Raw genomic sequence first — 16,723 nt, 5'->3', positions numbered from 1 at the left:
TCAACCACATAATTGTCTGATTTAGGCTATTCCAGGTACTCATATGAAGATTTTTTACTCCCGGTCTAAGTAAAAATAAAAAAGAATGGACCACATAAAACTCAGTTGATAAATTTTCTTCAGTATCGTCAATGATTTTGTTTAACATAGAGTTTCACCATTGTAAATTGTAATTAAGGGTTGAGCATAGAAGGCAGGCTACATTGATTTGACAGTGCTCAAAAAATTCTCATTTATTTTTCACGAACAAGAGACTTTTACAAATGAAAAAAAGAGAAATCGTTTAAAATAGTAGTAACTATTATTCTAAGACGAAGAAAATCATTATTTGACAGTTTATAATTTTTTTAGTCACATGAATAATTTCTAGACTTTCTTCCATTCCTTCCATTTGTGTTCTTAATTTTGAGTATTTATTTTTAATTAGACTTCTCCGTTCTTTTTTTCAAATGATGCTAAGTGTTCTTCTTAAGCTTAAGATAAAAACAAACATTTAACGTAGATAATTTACTCAAAAAATATACCAATTAGAAATGAAGTAAATTCCCCTGTTCATTTTAGAAATTCATCAGGATATAAATGGATACGGAAATGATTTCTGTCTAATTGATTACTTTGCTTTTGCACAGAAATAGGTTAAGAAATAACTATTTTTCAAAACGTAGTTCGTTCATCGTTAATTTTCAGTTTATCACATAGAACCGCAGTATGAAAGAAATCTGTATCCTTCTAGCATCTGTTTGTTCATCGCTGTTTCCCCGATTACAGTCAAAGATATGGTTTAAATCCAGTGCATTGAGACGTAATTTGACGTGACTCATCATAGGAGCTAATGGCTATTTGAATGTAGTTTTCCATTACATTATTTGTAAAAAGAAGGAAAAACTGTTTCACTGAAGAAATGTTTACATGATTTCATTGTTAACTGAACCTTATGTCCTATCATATCTTGTTCTTGCTTACTTTTTTCAACTGCACCCCTTTTCTTTCATTTGTTTTCAAAATATTATCTCGATTGTCACGTGTCCTAAATAACATTGTTGGCCAAGTTTACCAATTGAATCATATCTAGAATGAGTGTACTTTCAGAATTTGATCTCATTCTGGACGTTCTTGATTTAAAATCTATTGACCGAATTCCATGTTATGTTTTTAATGACATTTTGGAAAAAATATCTTTCTTAAATATCGAATAGACGATGCAAAACAAGATTTATGAACAGTAGGTATAGTATTTGACGGTACTGAATTATACCATGATATAGAAGAATTCTCCTTGATTAACAATCTATAGGCTTAGAGTATAAAAATATTGTCATGTGTAAAATGAATGGTAGGTATCCAGAACTGATGATACTGGTATGTATTTTCAAAAGATTCTTTATTTATTCATAAATAATTTTATCAAATAATATTACCTTGATATCAGAGTATATCTTACAAGAAAATATAGTGCACGTACATACATAGGGTAATGTGAATTTTGTTGAACATTTTTTTGGTATTCTACAAATAAATTAATTATTTTATAGTTGAATTCATGAGTCAATTGAAGCTAGACCACCATGGAAAACTTGGAAGCACTGGACGGTCGTTTAGTCCTATTGTGGGACTCCTCAGTGGTGCGCATCCACGATCCCGCACTCGCGAGATTCGAACCCAGGATCTATCGGTCTCGCGCGCGTGCGCCTAACCTTTAGACCACTGAGCTGTTCGACGTCCAACGGCATTAATGTCTAACTCCAAGCAAACCACGAAATTGAGCAACTGTCCACCCTTGTCTTCAGTGAGTTGCCATCTGACAACAGACCCTGTTGAACTCCACTGATCTTAGCTTCTCACTAGAACTCCATGTTTTCCATGGTGGTCTAGCTTCAATTGCCTCAACTATAAAATTACTAAAATCTCCGCAATACCCCCTTCTGCGAATTAATAATTGTTAATAATTAACTTTTGAAATATTACCTTCTATTACTTTTTTTGGTATACTTCCATATCAACTCTGAGTTTTTTTCCCATATATTGGTAAACAATAGTTGACGTTTAACTATATTTAAATGTAATTGAAAGAGCGTATATTTGTGTTATTCATAATATAGTGAACAGTTGTGTACACCTTAGATCACATCGTTATCATGGTTATATTTTGATAATTTGAAATGAAAATGAAATTTTACTTAATTATACCTAAACTACTCAATCCATGTTTTCTGACTATTTCGAGAAATTAATAATGAAGTTAATAACTGATTAGTTTTTCTAATTTGTACATTATGTTGCTAAGTGCTAATCTTAGTATGTCAGCTAGTTAATAATTGTGATCACGTAACTAATTAAAATGATAATATCACGAATCACTAAATATCGTCAGTCACCTGTTAATAAAAGATATAAGTAAGAGATTACAGGATCACATTCTATGATAGCTAGTTCATAATAGCTTTATTGGCTCAGCTAAATGTATAAATCGATTCTTTCAAATTGCATACTAATATCATCAGTTCTGGATACCTACCATTCATTTTACACATGACAATATTTTATACTCTAAGCCTATAGATTGTTAATCAAGGAGAATTCTTCTATATCATGGTATAATTCAGTACCGTCAAATACTATACCTACTGTTCATAAATCTTGTTTTGCATCGTCTATTCGATATTTAAGAAAGATATTTTTTCCAAAATGTCATTAAAAACATAACATGGAATTCGGTCAATAGATTTTAAATCAAGAACGTCCAGAATGAGATCAAATTCTGAAAGTACACTCATTCTAGATATGATTCAATTGGTAAACTTGGCCAACAATGTTATTTAGGACACGTGACAATCGAGATAATATTGTGAAATCATAAAGAAACGATGTATAGTCTTATTTTCTTCTATGTTAAGTTGTATATATTGACCTTGCTGTTGAGTATAAAACGCCAAAAAATATGATTCAACGGTTTATCAATCTTTTTTTTGCTTCTTGATTTATATTATTAACGTATTTATTGCTTGTAATGTAAAACTATTATGTGTCTGTGTTGTCAATCTGAATCGTCTAAGACGAAAACTTTTCTCATGTTTTTATCTGAATTTGTTTTCATAGTATGTCGATAATTTCTGTCCATTCCAAAAAAAAAATCAAGCTATGGGGTTTATTGAAATCTTATGTTCAATGTTGTATAGCTTATATTTCATTAATTCGAACAATATTATGTAGTAGGATAACTCCGTTGAATGAAATTAAAAATAGTACTTTTACAACCTATCAAGATACTTTATACATTTCTATTATTATTATTATTCTCTATTTTTTATTCCTAATACTATAGACACATGAATTGATTCAATGGTGTTTCAAATCGTCCATTAAAGAAATTAAATGGAATGCTTGTGCTTTATTATCACAATTTCTAGCATTTCGTATATTAGAATTGTCTGATAGAAAAAGTGATAATCATTCAATTAAACTGGATCAAATGAAAATTGTAGAAGATGAACGTACAGCTGGAAACTTAGTTTGGTCACTATTAACACCTGTTGATCAACCTGGTAATCATAACAATTATCATTTTGAATATATATAACAGTATAGGGTTATAGAGATTGTTGAGTTTTAATTGAGATTATGAACCAATCAACGTTAGACCACCATCGATAACCCTGACAGTCGTTTCGTCCTGGTATGGAATTTCAAGGAGAAGCCGTGACCTATGAAGTTGAGCTGTGTCCGGTGTGAAGCATTTACCCACCAAAGGCACTAGAAGATGGTCGCACAATGTCGTGAATTGATTGAAGTTACATATTAAAACTGTTGGGACTTGATTCAGCGGTCTTTGGTTCGAGTCGTGCGTGCTGGAACGTGGATGCGCACTGCCGAGGAGCTCATACCAGGACGAAATGCTCGTTCGGTACTTTCAAGTTTTTAGTGGTGGTCTAACATTTATCGGTAATTGATCTCAATTAAAATCATAGTTAAATTGATTTTCATTTTAAAAAATTTGCATATCGCAGTATCATGTTCACATCAAGTAATTGCCGATGTTGCGTATATACATTTGGTTTCATTCATGTGTGCATATCAATTACCAAGAATTGTAACAGGAATGCTTGAAAGGGGTGTTTTATTTGTTGTTTTCTCAAAATATTTTGATCTATCAGAGAAATACCACTAATAAATTTGAAATTTAGGTAATAAATCCATTTTTATATAGTCGGTTATGATTATTTTCTTAATATTTTAACGATGGTGCAAACGTTCCCATACTAATTGACGTTAAAACATTGAAGCAGACTGTAATTTGTTCGTATCATAAATGTTTTCAAACTATTATTCTTGAGAAAAACGGATATGTATGAGTATATACGTAGCGTGAAATCTTTTGTAAACCAGTCCATTTGGAAACTAAAAATTCATTGGATGAATCTTTGTTGCGTCAAAGAAATATAATTTTCTACTATAAATCAGTGTATATTTTGCAATTTCTGGTTATTCCAAAAACTAGCATTAAGTATTGTTAGATGAATTAGGTATTAGTCATAACCAGGAAGCATTTGATAGCTATTTCTTTTTGGTATGGGGTCCCTCAGCAGTGTAATCATAATCCAACCGAGGACCGAACCCAAGACTCCCGGTTCCCTGCTTAAACGCTTAACCTCTAGACCGTTGATCCCACTTCCATTGATGTTCGTGCTTAGTTTGAATGGATTCGTCATATCATGCGACCTTTCGGTGTGATGGATAACTGTTTCGCATCTAATATGGTCGTACATTGAATGCAGCTGCTATCCAGTGTTTAGCAGCTTTCAATTGTGTTTAGCTAAGATCAGTTAGTGATTCTATAATCTACACAAACTTCATCAATAAAAATGATTTCGATACGTGTTATAGATCTGAAACACTATTTATTTAATAGACTGGGAAAAGTTTAGTCACTGTTAGATGACGGAAGTTGATAAAGTTATCATTTGTCGAACTAAACTAAACAAACTCACGAATTGCGGTCTATGAGATTAATGTAATCTTTTGTTCAAGAAATTGGGTAAGATTGTTTAGAATATGTCATAGTCGAGTTGATTTATTCAGTATGTACTTCGTATTTTGAACATAACTTTATGACATACTTCTTTAATAAATGACGGTTTAACCGGCTATATAGTAGAAAAATGTGTTAGTTATATCATAGTTCTTTTTGATTCATTCAATGTGTAGACAGTTTATTACCTGCCTATCGATAAATACAAAGCAAACATATAGTTAGTGTATCATTCACCTGTTATGACCTCCGTAAAAGGGATGCAATAATTATTCTAGCTTATCGTTATTTTTTATATTTTTAAACCATTTTTCTACATTTTTTTTAGGTGTACAAACTCCTCAGAACTTAATCCACTTTATTGAAGATTCTCATGTTATATTAATTGTACACGGTTTAAGTTTACTTAATAATTTAATGTTATGTATGTATAGTGAATCAAACATGTGTGAAATTCTACCACATTTTACAAATGAACTACAATGTCATCAAATTTGTCGTTCACAATTTACTTCAACTGATAGTCCAATATTAAAACGTAAATATTTATCAAGAACATCATCATCCTCATCATCAATATCATCATCAAGAACACGATCAATTTTAGATGTGAAATATTTAACATGGTATTTTGATAAACCATTGAATATCTGTATTAAACATTTACAACATAATTGTTCAGTAATTCGTCAATATGCATTATTAATCATTGGTAATGTATTATTTTTATCTAATGAATTATGTATGAACATTGTGTCTGCTTTACCAAGAATTGTTTCACTATTAACTGAAGATAGTTCATCTCGTGTTCGAACAAATGCTGCTAGTAAGGTTTTTCTTTTTTAGAAAACAAAAGTTGAAATTAATGACTATTCTTTTGAAATATTGTTTAGTTATATTATTAAAATTGGGTACCCTGTAATATTTGTAGTTTGTTTGTTAATACAATGTAAATTTTACACTCTAGATGTATATGTTGTATTGGTGTGTATGATTACTCTAATATATATACGTGGATAACTGTCTTATCAGACAGAAAATAGCTGTTCATTTGGTCTATTCACGGATATGAAATATGATGTTTATTGTAAGTAGATTTGCAAATGGTTAACATGTGAATAAATGATTCTGGATCTTTGTGATTAGTCTGTTGAGCCAGTTTACAGATGAATTAAATGATAAATGTACATAGAGTGTAGAAAGTTATTGTAATCTTATATTGGAGATAATCGATTCAGAAATCATTTTAAAGATTTCTATTCTTATTCATTTGAATAATACATGTTTAAATTAGTTTGTCCCGTATATTCTGTGTAACTTACATTCGGCGGCGTGCTTGAAAGCCTGTCGAAGGCCCCCAAATACCCTGGTACCACCGAGGGTAGGTAGAGTCCGCTCTTTTCGAAATGCTCTCGTATGACCAGGCGTATATACTACCAGGGAAGTCCTACTCACTGTCTTCTCGCTCCAGGGGTGTTGTTTACGAAATTGAGAGGACGAAAAGCGAACGAATATTGATTCAGAATAATATGAATTCGTTACATTTCATGGTTTCTCGTCAGCTGCTTACAACAAAATATGTATTAGAATTTTAGCATTGAGATAATAAATAATGTGGAACAATTGACATAAATGAATATGAAGGATTGAAATGTCTAAAGGTTATCAATGATAACTATATATATATATATATATATATATATATATATATATATATATATATATATATATATATATATGCAAAAGAGGTCAAAGGTTATTAGGTGTTACAATCAAGGCAATATAAATTATGTGAACTTTTCAAATTCTGTTCGAATATTACGTAACCCATCCTATTTGTTTTTAATTCCATGATTCCTTTATTACCTCTAAAATTATGACACAGTTTATCTTATCTGTCTCTGAACTTCACTCAAATATTACACCACCCATTCTTTATGTTGCATTGATTCTAACACCTAATAACCTCTGAACTGTTCTTGCACATATATATATATATATAGTTATCATTGATAACCTTTAGTCATTCCAGTCCTTCACATCCATATATGTCAATTGTTCCACACTATTTATTATCTCAATGCTAAAATTCTAATACATATTTGGTTGTAAACAGCTGACGAGAAATCACGAAATATAGTGAATTCATATCATTCTACATCAATATTTGTTCTGGCTTTATTTAAATTCATAAAAGGAACTAATTGCATAAACTTTTTGAAAAGCGAACGTTCGGTGATCTAACCGGGTGCACATGGGCTCCAGGATCCTGAAGAAACAAATTGTTTATCACCGGCTACCATCGGACTGCATCTCCTGACTTTGCCCCATTGCCTTGTGGATCAGACCTTTAGTTTGAAGGCTCCGGGTGTGGCTCCGTAAGGAAACTACCTGTTTCGGTTTGGGCACCCGGGCAGTATCCCACCCCTCACATATATCAATGATAAATGCTACTGGCCTCAATGTTATTGTGTGGAGCACATGTATTTGGTCCTCACTTAAACCAATATTTATGTTTTCAAATAAGTAAATGGCCTGCTTGAATATCTAGACTACCTCTTCCTGTCATCTAGAGATTTCAACAAGTTATCTGTTTCTTGTTTGTTATAACACATCATTATGTCCATTAATTGCATAACCTATTAAGCCGCGATTATAAAACGTTTACGACCTTTCGCTGTACAAGTGACAAAAGAGCACAATCAGAGATATCGCGATGACTGACAATATGCATTGAAAAAGAATGACCATTATTCAGATGTGGATTCCTAAACTGCTAACAAGTAACTAGTGATCACTCAATATTTACCGTCAGGATCCATCAAGAAATAAGAAAAAGAAAACTTTTTGAAATACTTTGTGCTGAGACTTCTATTTTGTACCAAATAATATAATATTGAATAAAGCCATTAGTAGTAATAAAACGTGTTACATATTCATATTTATGTATATGTAGTGTATAGAATAAACTATACAATTTTTGTACTGTGCATTTAGATTACTTATGTATTCATCTTATATCAAAATATCATCACATATTAGAGAGTAAAACTTCGTAATGTTCAATCAATAAAAGGTAATACTTTCGGAATTTCAATGTAATATTAACATTTGATAATGAAATCATAAAAAAGTATATTCTTCAAAAAGAGATAGAGTGATAGTCAGAATTCCTCTACTAGTGTTTGTACTGTATCATGAAAAAATCCCATATTGACCATTTTGTAATTTATCAATGAACCTATTCACTTAATCTGCGAATGAATGTCATTAGTAGGAAACAGTTTACATTTCTTAAGTGTTAAACTAAAATTCCAATGCATATCAAATCATTAGATTTTCCATTTTATTTTTTTCTTTCTATTTTCAACAGACCCCGAATATTATAGTATACAATATCGATCTGTTTATATACAATGTTTTTATTATTACTATTATACTAGCAGTTACGTCATTGGTGACTTCAATATGCATTTTATTTATTCTCTTTTTAGCTTGTCTTGGGAATATGTGTTATCACATAGATCAATTGTATGATTCAGTATGTAAACATAAAGTTCTCCACGCGTAAGTTCACAGTTTCCGTCGTGGAAACGACTTTTTAAAAGTCAAATTCTCGTTTCCTTCATACATGCATATATATATAAAGAAAATTATGACTATCAAAGGTTTTGATCAGTTTTCTATTAGTTGGTTGAAGTTAGATATTAACACCATCGTATGCTGGCTCAGTAGTCTATCGTTAAGTGCTCTGGCGCGAGACTGGTGGGTCCCATGTTCGAATCTCGCGAGGAAAGGTCGTGGATGAGCACTACTGGGGAGTCCCGCAATAGGACGAAAAGGCCGTTCAGTGCTTTCAGGTTTTCCTTGGTGGTCTAGCTTCAATTGACTCATGCTTTCAACTAAGAAAATAAATGAATTATTAAATTTGTTTTTCAATTGACCGATAGATATATTGATAATTCTTTAACCAAAATAAAACAATCAGACAAAAAACATAAATTATCTTCCGACCTATATTTTTTTCTATTCACATGTAAAGTGATATGTCTTACAATAGAACTGAAAATATAGTATGCGTTCAGCTCACTAAGGCTATATATCTCACCTAAATACACATACATAGAGTAGACGAACAGGTTTAATAAATAGTGAGACAAAGTTAATCTGATTTGTTCCGAAATAACATTTTTTTAGTGTACAAAGTTGCCTTAGAAGTTTATTCATAACTTTATTTTACTCATAGTACTGAACTATCACTTTACTTGTAGTTTGTTTATTCAATGTTATAGTTGTTTCTTCCAAGTTCAGATATTGATGCCCTTGATTAACCTTAGGGCATAAGTAAATACCTGTTGTTCTCCGAAGCTAAAAAAAAAATAAAGGAAGGAAAAACTCGACTCACATTTAATTTAACTAAAAAAACATTCACATAAATGCCATTTATCTTTACAATATGTAATATTGATAGTGGAAATAGTTATCATAAAGGGTTGACATCAGTTACAGAACTATGGAAAACCATGCAACATTGAACGACTTTTCTATCTTAGGTAAGTAGTTTTCAGTAGTGTGCTTTCATATAAGCCGACATAGTATTGAAACCCGAGTATAAGTGGTCCTATGATTAGGAAAATGCTTTTTGTCAATTGAGTTGTGATCAGTTAATGTCACATATGGGCATCATGACTGAGCTGTGCTAATCATGGTTTTCTTCAAACACACCGATAAACATCTAAGAATGACGAAACATGTTTGTATTCATACCTAGAGATTGACAAATAACAATCCATCAGGTTTAATGAGACTTAAGGGATATTTTCAGTAAACAATGATCTCAGTCATGCATAAACTATGTATTAAAATAGGTCGACCTCAGATAAACGTTTCTCATTTAGAGAGCTTTGACCGCATCTAAAATTATCATTTCGGTATTAATTAAATCGTTCAGATTACTTTGTTTCTTTTCCTATACCTAATTGTTCGATGTTGATTCATATATCTATCTGGTTCTTTCCATTCTGATTTCTTCTCTCTCACTGTATGTTATATAGAAGTGTAGCGAAATAAACTTTTGGAATACATTACTTAAATTGACCTGATATGTTAGTCAACGTTCTTCCATTCAAGATCTGTCATAAGATATTGGATTGTCACACAAATGTTACATTTCATAGTTTTTTTTCTCTTTTCATTTTATACGTTATTTTACTAGACATCATGAGATGACTCTGTTTATCTAGCCTCCTACTGTTTATCCAACTGGGTTATTTAGAAATGGTTTAAAATTATATTGTTGTCGGTTATTTCCTTCTTAATTCAGTTACTACAAAAATTACCTTCTGGTTTGTTTTCATTTGAAACTTACAAACACGCATGTCTACTGAGGTCGTGTTCACCTTACAACATAAGATTGAATCTATTAAAAAATATATTTGTAATGAGTAGTAAGTGAATCTCCCGGTAAAAGTTCAACTCCTGGAGATTGAGATGATGAAAGTGATATCTCTAAAAGCATGTCAACGACAAAGTTAAACAAGAATGGGGAGAGTGGACAGCCCTGACGAACATCACTTGAGGTAGCCAATTCTGATGACAGTTCGCCATAGGCTCTAACTCGACCAGTTGTGTTCGAGTAGAGAGCCTTTATGAGGTTAATGTACTTCTTTGGTACTCCTTTCACTGACAAACACTGCCATAGAACCTCACGATCAACGGAGTCAAATGCCGCCTTAAGGTCAAGAAATACTACGATTGTGGGACGTCTGAATGTATGTCTATGTTCTAGGACCCGACGTAGAGTGAATATCTGGTCTATGCAACCACGTCCAGGTCGGAAACCAGCCTGGTTTTCTCTAGTCTGCTCTTCACGAGCTTTGGTTAGGCGTCCAAGTATTATTAAAGCTAATATTTTAGACATTATATTAGTCAAACTGATCCCTCTATGATTGTCACAGGAGGACTTTTGTTCTTTCTTATAGACTGGCACAATCAGTGGTTGGGACCAGTCAGATGGAATTACGTCCAGTTCCCAGATTCTACCTAAGACCTCAGTCAATCTCGTTGCTAGTACTGGACCACCATCCTTAAAAATTTCAGGGGTCAACCTGTCAGGGCCTGCTGCTCTCCCTCGCTTTAGATTTCCTATAGCTTTATCAACCTCGAAGAGAGTTGGAGGACTTACATCAATTTTCCATTCAGGACGAGTGGGGATCGTGGGTAACTGAAGTGTGGCTGAAGGCCAGTTGAACTGATCCCTAAAGTGTTCTGCCCATCGATCCAATCTCCTGGATTGAGAATGAATGATATGCCCATCTTTGTCTGAGATAGTTTCGCTAATATTTGGGTTCATAATGCCGGTTTCTTTAATAAGTCTGAATAGTTGTCTGCTATTACCTATTGCCGCTGCCTTTTCCATCTCTCTTGCTTTCGCTACCCACCACTGTTCACGATCATTGCGTAGGCTTCTTATTAGCCTTCGCTCTTCGTTATGTTCAGAGCCAGATGGGATGAGTTTTCGAGCATCTATCAGTGCGGTAGATGCTGCCGAGATCCATTGTTTCTCCCTGACCTTATGGCTTACCTTACTAGCGGATATCACTGCTGTTTCCACAGCTTTTCGGATGTCATTCCACGCTGCTTCGGGGTGGGCACAACTTACATGTCTGTCTAACTGTTTTTCTAGTTGTTCCTGAAATATATTCTTAGCTTGCTTATCATTAAGTAGAACCCTTAGAGGCTTCCCTGCAGTGTCTTTCCTACGTCCAGTAAGACGCGGACAGATACGTGCTCGCACTAGAACATGATCTGAGTCTAAACATGTGCCCCAGAATGATCGACAGTCTTCTATCGAGCCCCTCCATTGGTGGCTGATAGCGATGTGATCTATTTGGGTCCAACGTTGAGACGAATTCGGGGGTCGCCATGTCAAAAGGTGTTTTTCCTTATGCTTAAAGTTAGTATTCGCAAGAAATAGGCGGTTATCTGAGCACAGCTGCAACAGACGGTCGCCATTATCTGTCCTTTTAGCCACGACACCATAAGATTCACCCAGGTGTCTTTCCCTTTCGCTTAGTTTACCTACTTGAGCATTAAAGTCACCAGCCACTATTACTACATCAGAACGCCTAGCTTTTCGGAGAAGGTCAGAAAGTTTCCTGTAAAACTCATCTTTTATATCGTCTGAGCTGCAGTCAGTGGGAGAGTAGGCAGAGACGACGAAGAGGCGACGACGAGTTTCCCTATCTTTCCGAGTCCTTACTGATCCGTTTAGTCGGACAGCGCATAGACGACTGTCTACTGTGATCCAGTCTAAAAGAGCTAGTTCTGCCCTAGGACTTAATGCTATACCTACTTCAGCGAGGCCACGGGAAGCAGCATCAGGGCTTCCAGATACACGAAGCGTGTATCGAGATGGTTCTTCATTTTGATTAGGTGAGGTCAAATGAATGACACTACTCGGATCTTGTATGCGCGTTTCGGAGACGCAGCACACATCGATGGTGTAAGATTCTAGAGTCCTAGCTAAGGAAGCCTGTTGTCCTATATGGCACAATGTTCGGACATTAAAAGTTCCTATATGTAGTTTAGAGCGTGGTTTCAGGAGACCAGGAATAACGTTCCGTGTACTTGAATCGTTTGCCCTAGCGGTGCGAGGTGATAAAAGGATGTGGGAAGGGTTAGTCGTGGAGATAAGAGAGTTATTAGGAGTAGGAAGGAATTGAAAGTGACCAACTTGGTCTCGTATGCTGCTATGGGTATGAAGGCTAATATCACTTCCCGGCTGCCCACACCGTGGAAGGGTATTTCTTGAAGGACCTGAAAAAGAAGTCGGATTAGTGTTGGTCTTAACAACCTGGGAGCGTGACCGCAGTGCCCAAGGGACAACTGCTTGAGGCCGGTCACGCACGGCCTTTTTGTGGGGGATTTTTGACGTCTTAGCTCCGTTCTTCAAAGGACCTTACCGCCGGAGACGGAAATCCGTGGGATAAGGCGAGGTGTGCATTTTTAGGGTCGACCTTTTCTAACCCCACCCCTCCTTGTTGGAAGGCAGCATCGCTGTCATGCTGGTTGTCTGAAGGAAACACCTTACTGCCGTTACACCTCTGTACAGTCGGCAGTACGACATCGTCTTCGGACCTTGGGATTGCTGCTTTTAGTCTCACCGCTCTTCAACCGACCTGTCTGGCATGGTAGGACCTCGAGGAACGATTGTTCCAGCCAGCATAGCTCGATTGCTTCATCACGATAGGTAAGCCCAACCACCACGTCAAGGTAGCAGCAACGGTCGGGAAAAATCCTCATCATATGAAAGGATACAGACATATAAACGAAGAATATTCTTTCCAATTAATTCTCTTCACATTCTACAATTATATATCCAAATTAATAATAAAAAAAAATGACCAGGTTAAGGGCCAAGTACATCATTTAAAGTTGTAACATATGAATTTAGGATTGTGAAATACTATAAGATGGTTAATGTTGCGTTGAAGTGTTGACTTGAATAGGTTTACAGGTTAAATGAAATTATCAGATTGATGGCCAGAATAAATATGGGTCCGATAGAGTGAGAGAAATAACAGTGCAATTGCAAATTCTATCAAATGTTTAATGGAAGACTATAATGTGTAAAAAATTTGTATTGAATTAGTAAGGAATAATAAAGTGGGATGAATGCGAAGTGAATCATGTATTTGGGAGACTAATGATGATGTTAAACCAATAATAATAATAAATTGTTTTATATTTATTCAACATTTGACAATTTTAATCTGACAAACTATTTCTGATAGGCTTCTAGAGACTGGATGTTTAGATGGTGATCGAAGAGTACAAGAAGCTGCATTAGCTGCATTACGAGCTCTTTGTATTTCACACCATCGTATACGTAAAGTAAGTTCTTTTCATTATTATAACTTATGTTCATCATTATATTGCAGGTCTTTTTTTTTAAATACAACCCTAGTCCCTACTACCGTAAAACATAAGATATCTTCCATTTTTAGAAATAATTCTTCAATTAATTAGTTATAAAATAGTAGCTGATTTCTCAATATTAAGCCTCAGATATTCTTCAACATACATTGATTAACCTTGGCGTTCAGACACTAAACTACAAGAATTAACATTTAACAATCCACTGTATATAGTGTTTCAGCGTGATTAAGGACTTGGCACAAAGCCTAAAACATTAATTTCATGTTAAAGCATTTATACAAATTGTAATTTTAGTTACTCAATCTTATCAAATGTTAATCACCGTTCAAATTATTCAGTAACAGCATTTTAATCATATCTCTGAGTGATATGGGTTCGAATTAACTTAAGAAAGCACCCAGTTTTTCAAGAATATTGATGAGTTTTCAGATATATTTTGGATTATTAACTATCTATAACTAACATTCAGCCATTTAATACTTGATATTTCCATATATATTCAAAAACAACAGGAAGTCCCTTTGTTTTTAATAACAAACATTCTTAACTATGATTACTAGTTATGTTACTAAGGGCGACTTCGGGCTTTATTTTGTTTTATATATATATATATATATATATATATATATCATTGTGAAGAAGAAACTACAAATTTCATGTCTTATTACCTAAACACCAATTACAACATTTTGTAAATGGTTTTTCGTAGCTAATACATTAATTCATCAAGCATAAATATATTCACCCACTTATTAGCTACATTATTTGCTAGAAACTTCTCGGTAATCGATAAACTGAAGTTCGAATTTACAAGTTAGATAGTTCAATCCTAATATTACTTATTATTACTTTGTTGAAAAATCACGTGTTGTGAAATTACATATTTCTTTTTAAAGTCATTATTAGTTCAATGAAAATCTCTAATGTGCAAACTTAATAAACAACTTGTTTTGTGAATGATTAAAAATGATCGTATTTTAAAGACGTCTATTTAACCGACATCAATTGACTGTTGTTTCATTCTTGATATATTGATAGTATAAAAGGTATTAAACGTTTAAGAAAAAAAATATCCCAGTGTATGTTTTTTTTATTATTTTCAACAAAATTCCTATGATGTCACGAGGTACTTTTTGTAGTTTATTTTATATCTAATTTTTTTATTTGTTATTTTTACAGGATTTATCCATTATGAATACAGTGAAAAAATTGAATGACATGCAAATCAGTTTAAAACGTATCAGTACAAATCGTTCAGGACGTAAATCAAGCGCTAGAAGTCGTATGTCAATCATTCAACTTGGTTTAATTGATTACGATATTATTTCTCAGCATGTAACAGCTATATGCGATTTATTGTGTATAAAACAAGAAAATAAATAATTAAGAAATTGAGAAATGAGAACAAATAAAAACTAATTATTAATAGTATTACCTTGTACAGTTTTAGCCAGTTAATTAAAAGTCAGTTATCTTTTGGTTTATTAGTTAGTTATAGGATTTAATTGATAACAACAATAGGATTGTTTCAGTTATACATCTCTGTCTTATGCTTCCTCTTCTTAACTTCACTCTCTGCAGCAGTTCTGTGATGTTTTCACTATTTATTATAACCACTAATAATAATAATAATAATATGATATTAACAATAGTACTCTCAACATGTATAGTTTTTGCTTCTGTTAATTGTTTCTTTTTAGTTGTTCTGTTTATCTAAATATTTTTGTGAAGAAAACATTATATTATGTATGGGGTGGTGTTTTGTTTTTTTTTAAAACAGAACAATATTCATATTTCTTTTAGTATACGATACATATCTGTTTGTGTATGTGACATTCCACAAATATACATGCATACAAACTGCAATTTCGTAAATACATATATATATATATATATATATATATATATATATATATATATGAAGTGGTTTCATTCAAAATGTTTATCTGTTTATGAGTGTTGGTGACACATGTTATTTTGTTTTGTTTATCCGATACAATTGTTGACCATAATATAGATGGTGATGATGAATCATTCATTTATTCAATTATTTACTTTTAAAAAACATATTTCTTATTTATCTTGGTTTTATCTTTTTTTTATTGCAGTGGTTTTTTGTTTCGAAGTGAATATTTTTAAAAAAAATCGTAATTTGTTTGTGATTGAAGCCTCATTTTCTGATTACAGTGTTTGACTTTTACAATTATTGAATAGTCACTGTAAAGTCTTAATATCATCGGGATGATTGTAAATAGGGTTTTGTTTCGATATACGATTGAAAAGTCTGAGTTAATCAGTTGTTTGTTTCATTGGTATCTTGATGAATTTTTAGTAGGTCTGTAATAATGATGTTGAATAAACACTAAATTGTCGGTTCTAAGTGAGTTCCTCGGAGTTCTCACCAGAACTTACAGTGATGAACTGTAACTATGTTATTACCTGGCCATCTCAGTGTAACGTAAACTGATTGAAATAGAAAAGCTAAACGATTGAATTATAATAGTATGTGAAAGTATTGGTCTTGATCTCATTTTGAATTGTGGTCACGCATCATCAAGAAGAACAGATCAGCTAATCCTCCTTTAGCTTCGTATTTTTTTTGCGGCAGAAATCATCCTAAAACTTTATGAATCTTCAGAACTCCTTAGCAATATAATCAGATGGAAGATAATAGGTATTAGAGAAGTAGTCTGAGGGTATTAAACTGATAAAGTAGACTGAAAAGCGAAGCAACTAAGCTATTCAATTTATGTCTTT

General features: G+C 33.2%; 1 protein-coding gene across 1 annotated transcript in view; it reads left to right on the top strand.

Moving 5' to 3' along the window:
* Positions 1–15,349, top strand: part of Smp_132260 (serine/threonine kinase) — a gene marked incomplete at both ends in the record, with an annotated part of 70,459 nt that extends 55,110 nt beyond the window's left edge. Inside the window, 5 exons of the mRNA XM_018798943.1 lie at positions 3,323–3,542; positions 5,355–5,564; positions 5,709–5,852; positions 13,830–13,921; positions 15,146–15,349. Coding sequence (XP_018650781.1) covers positions 3,323–3,542; positions 5,355–5,564; positions 5,709–5,852; positions 13,830–13,921; positions 15,146–15,349 — 870 coding nt within the window. The remainder of the gene's footprint in view (positions 1–3,322; positions 3,543–5,354; positions 5,565–5,708; positions 5,853–13,829; positions 13,922–15,145) is intronic.
* Between the last annotated feature and the right edge of the window lie 1,374 nt (positions 15,350–16,723).

This window comes from Schistosoma mansoni, chromosome 3 (genome assembly GCF_000237925.1).
Source record: "Schistosoma mansoni strain Puerto Rico chromosome 3, complete genome".
Lineage (NCBI taxonomy): Eukaryota > Metazoa > Platyhelminthes > Trematoda > Strigeidida > Schistosomatidae > Schistosoma > Schistosoma mansoni.
The sequence above is the reverse complement of the archived record's forward strand: the minus strand, read 5'-3'. Positions and strand labels throughout refer to the sequence as shown.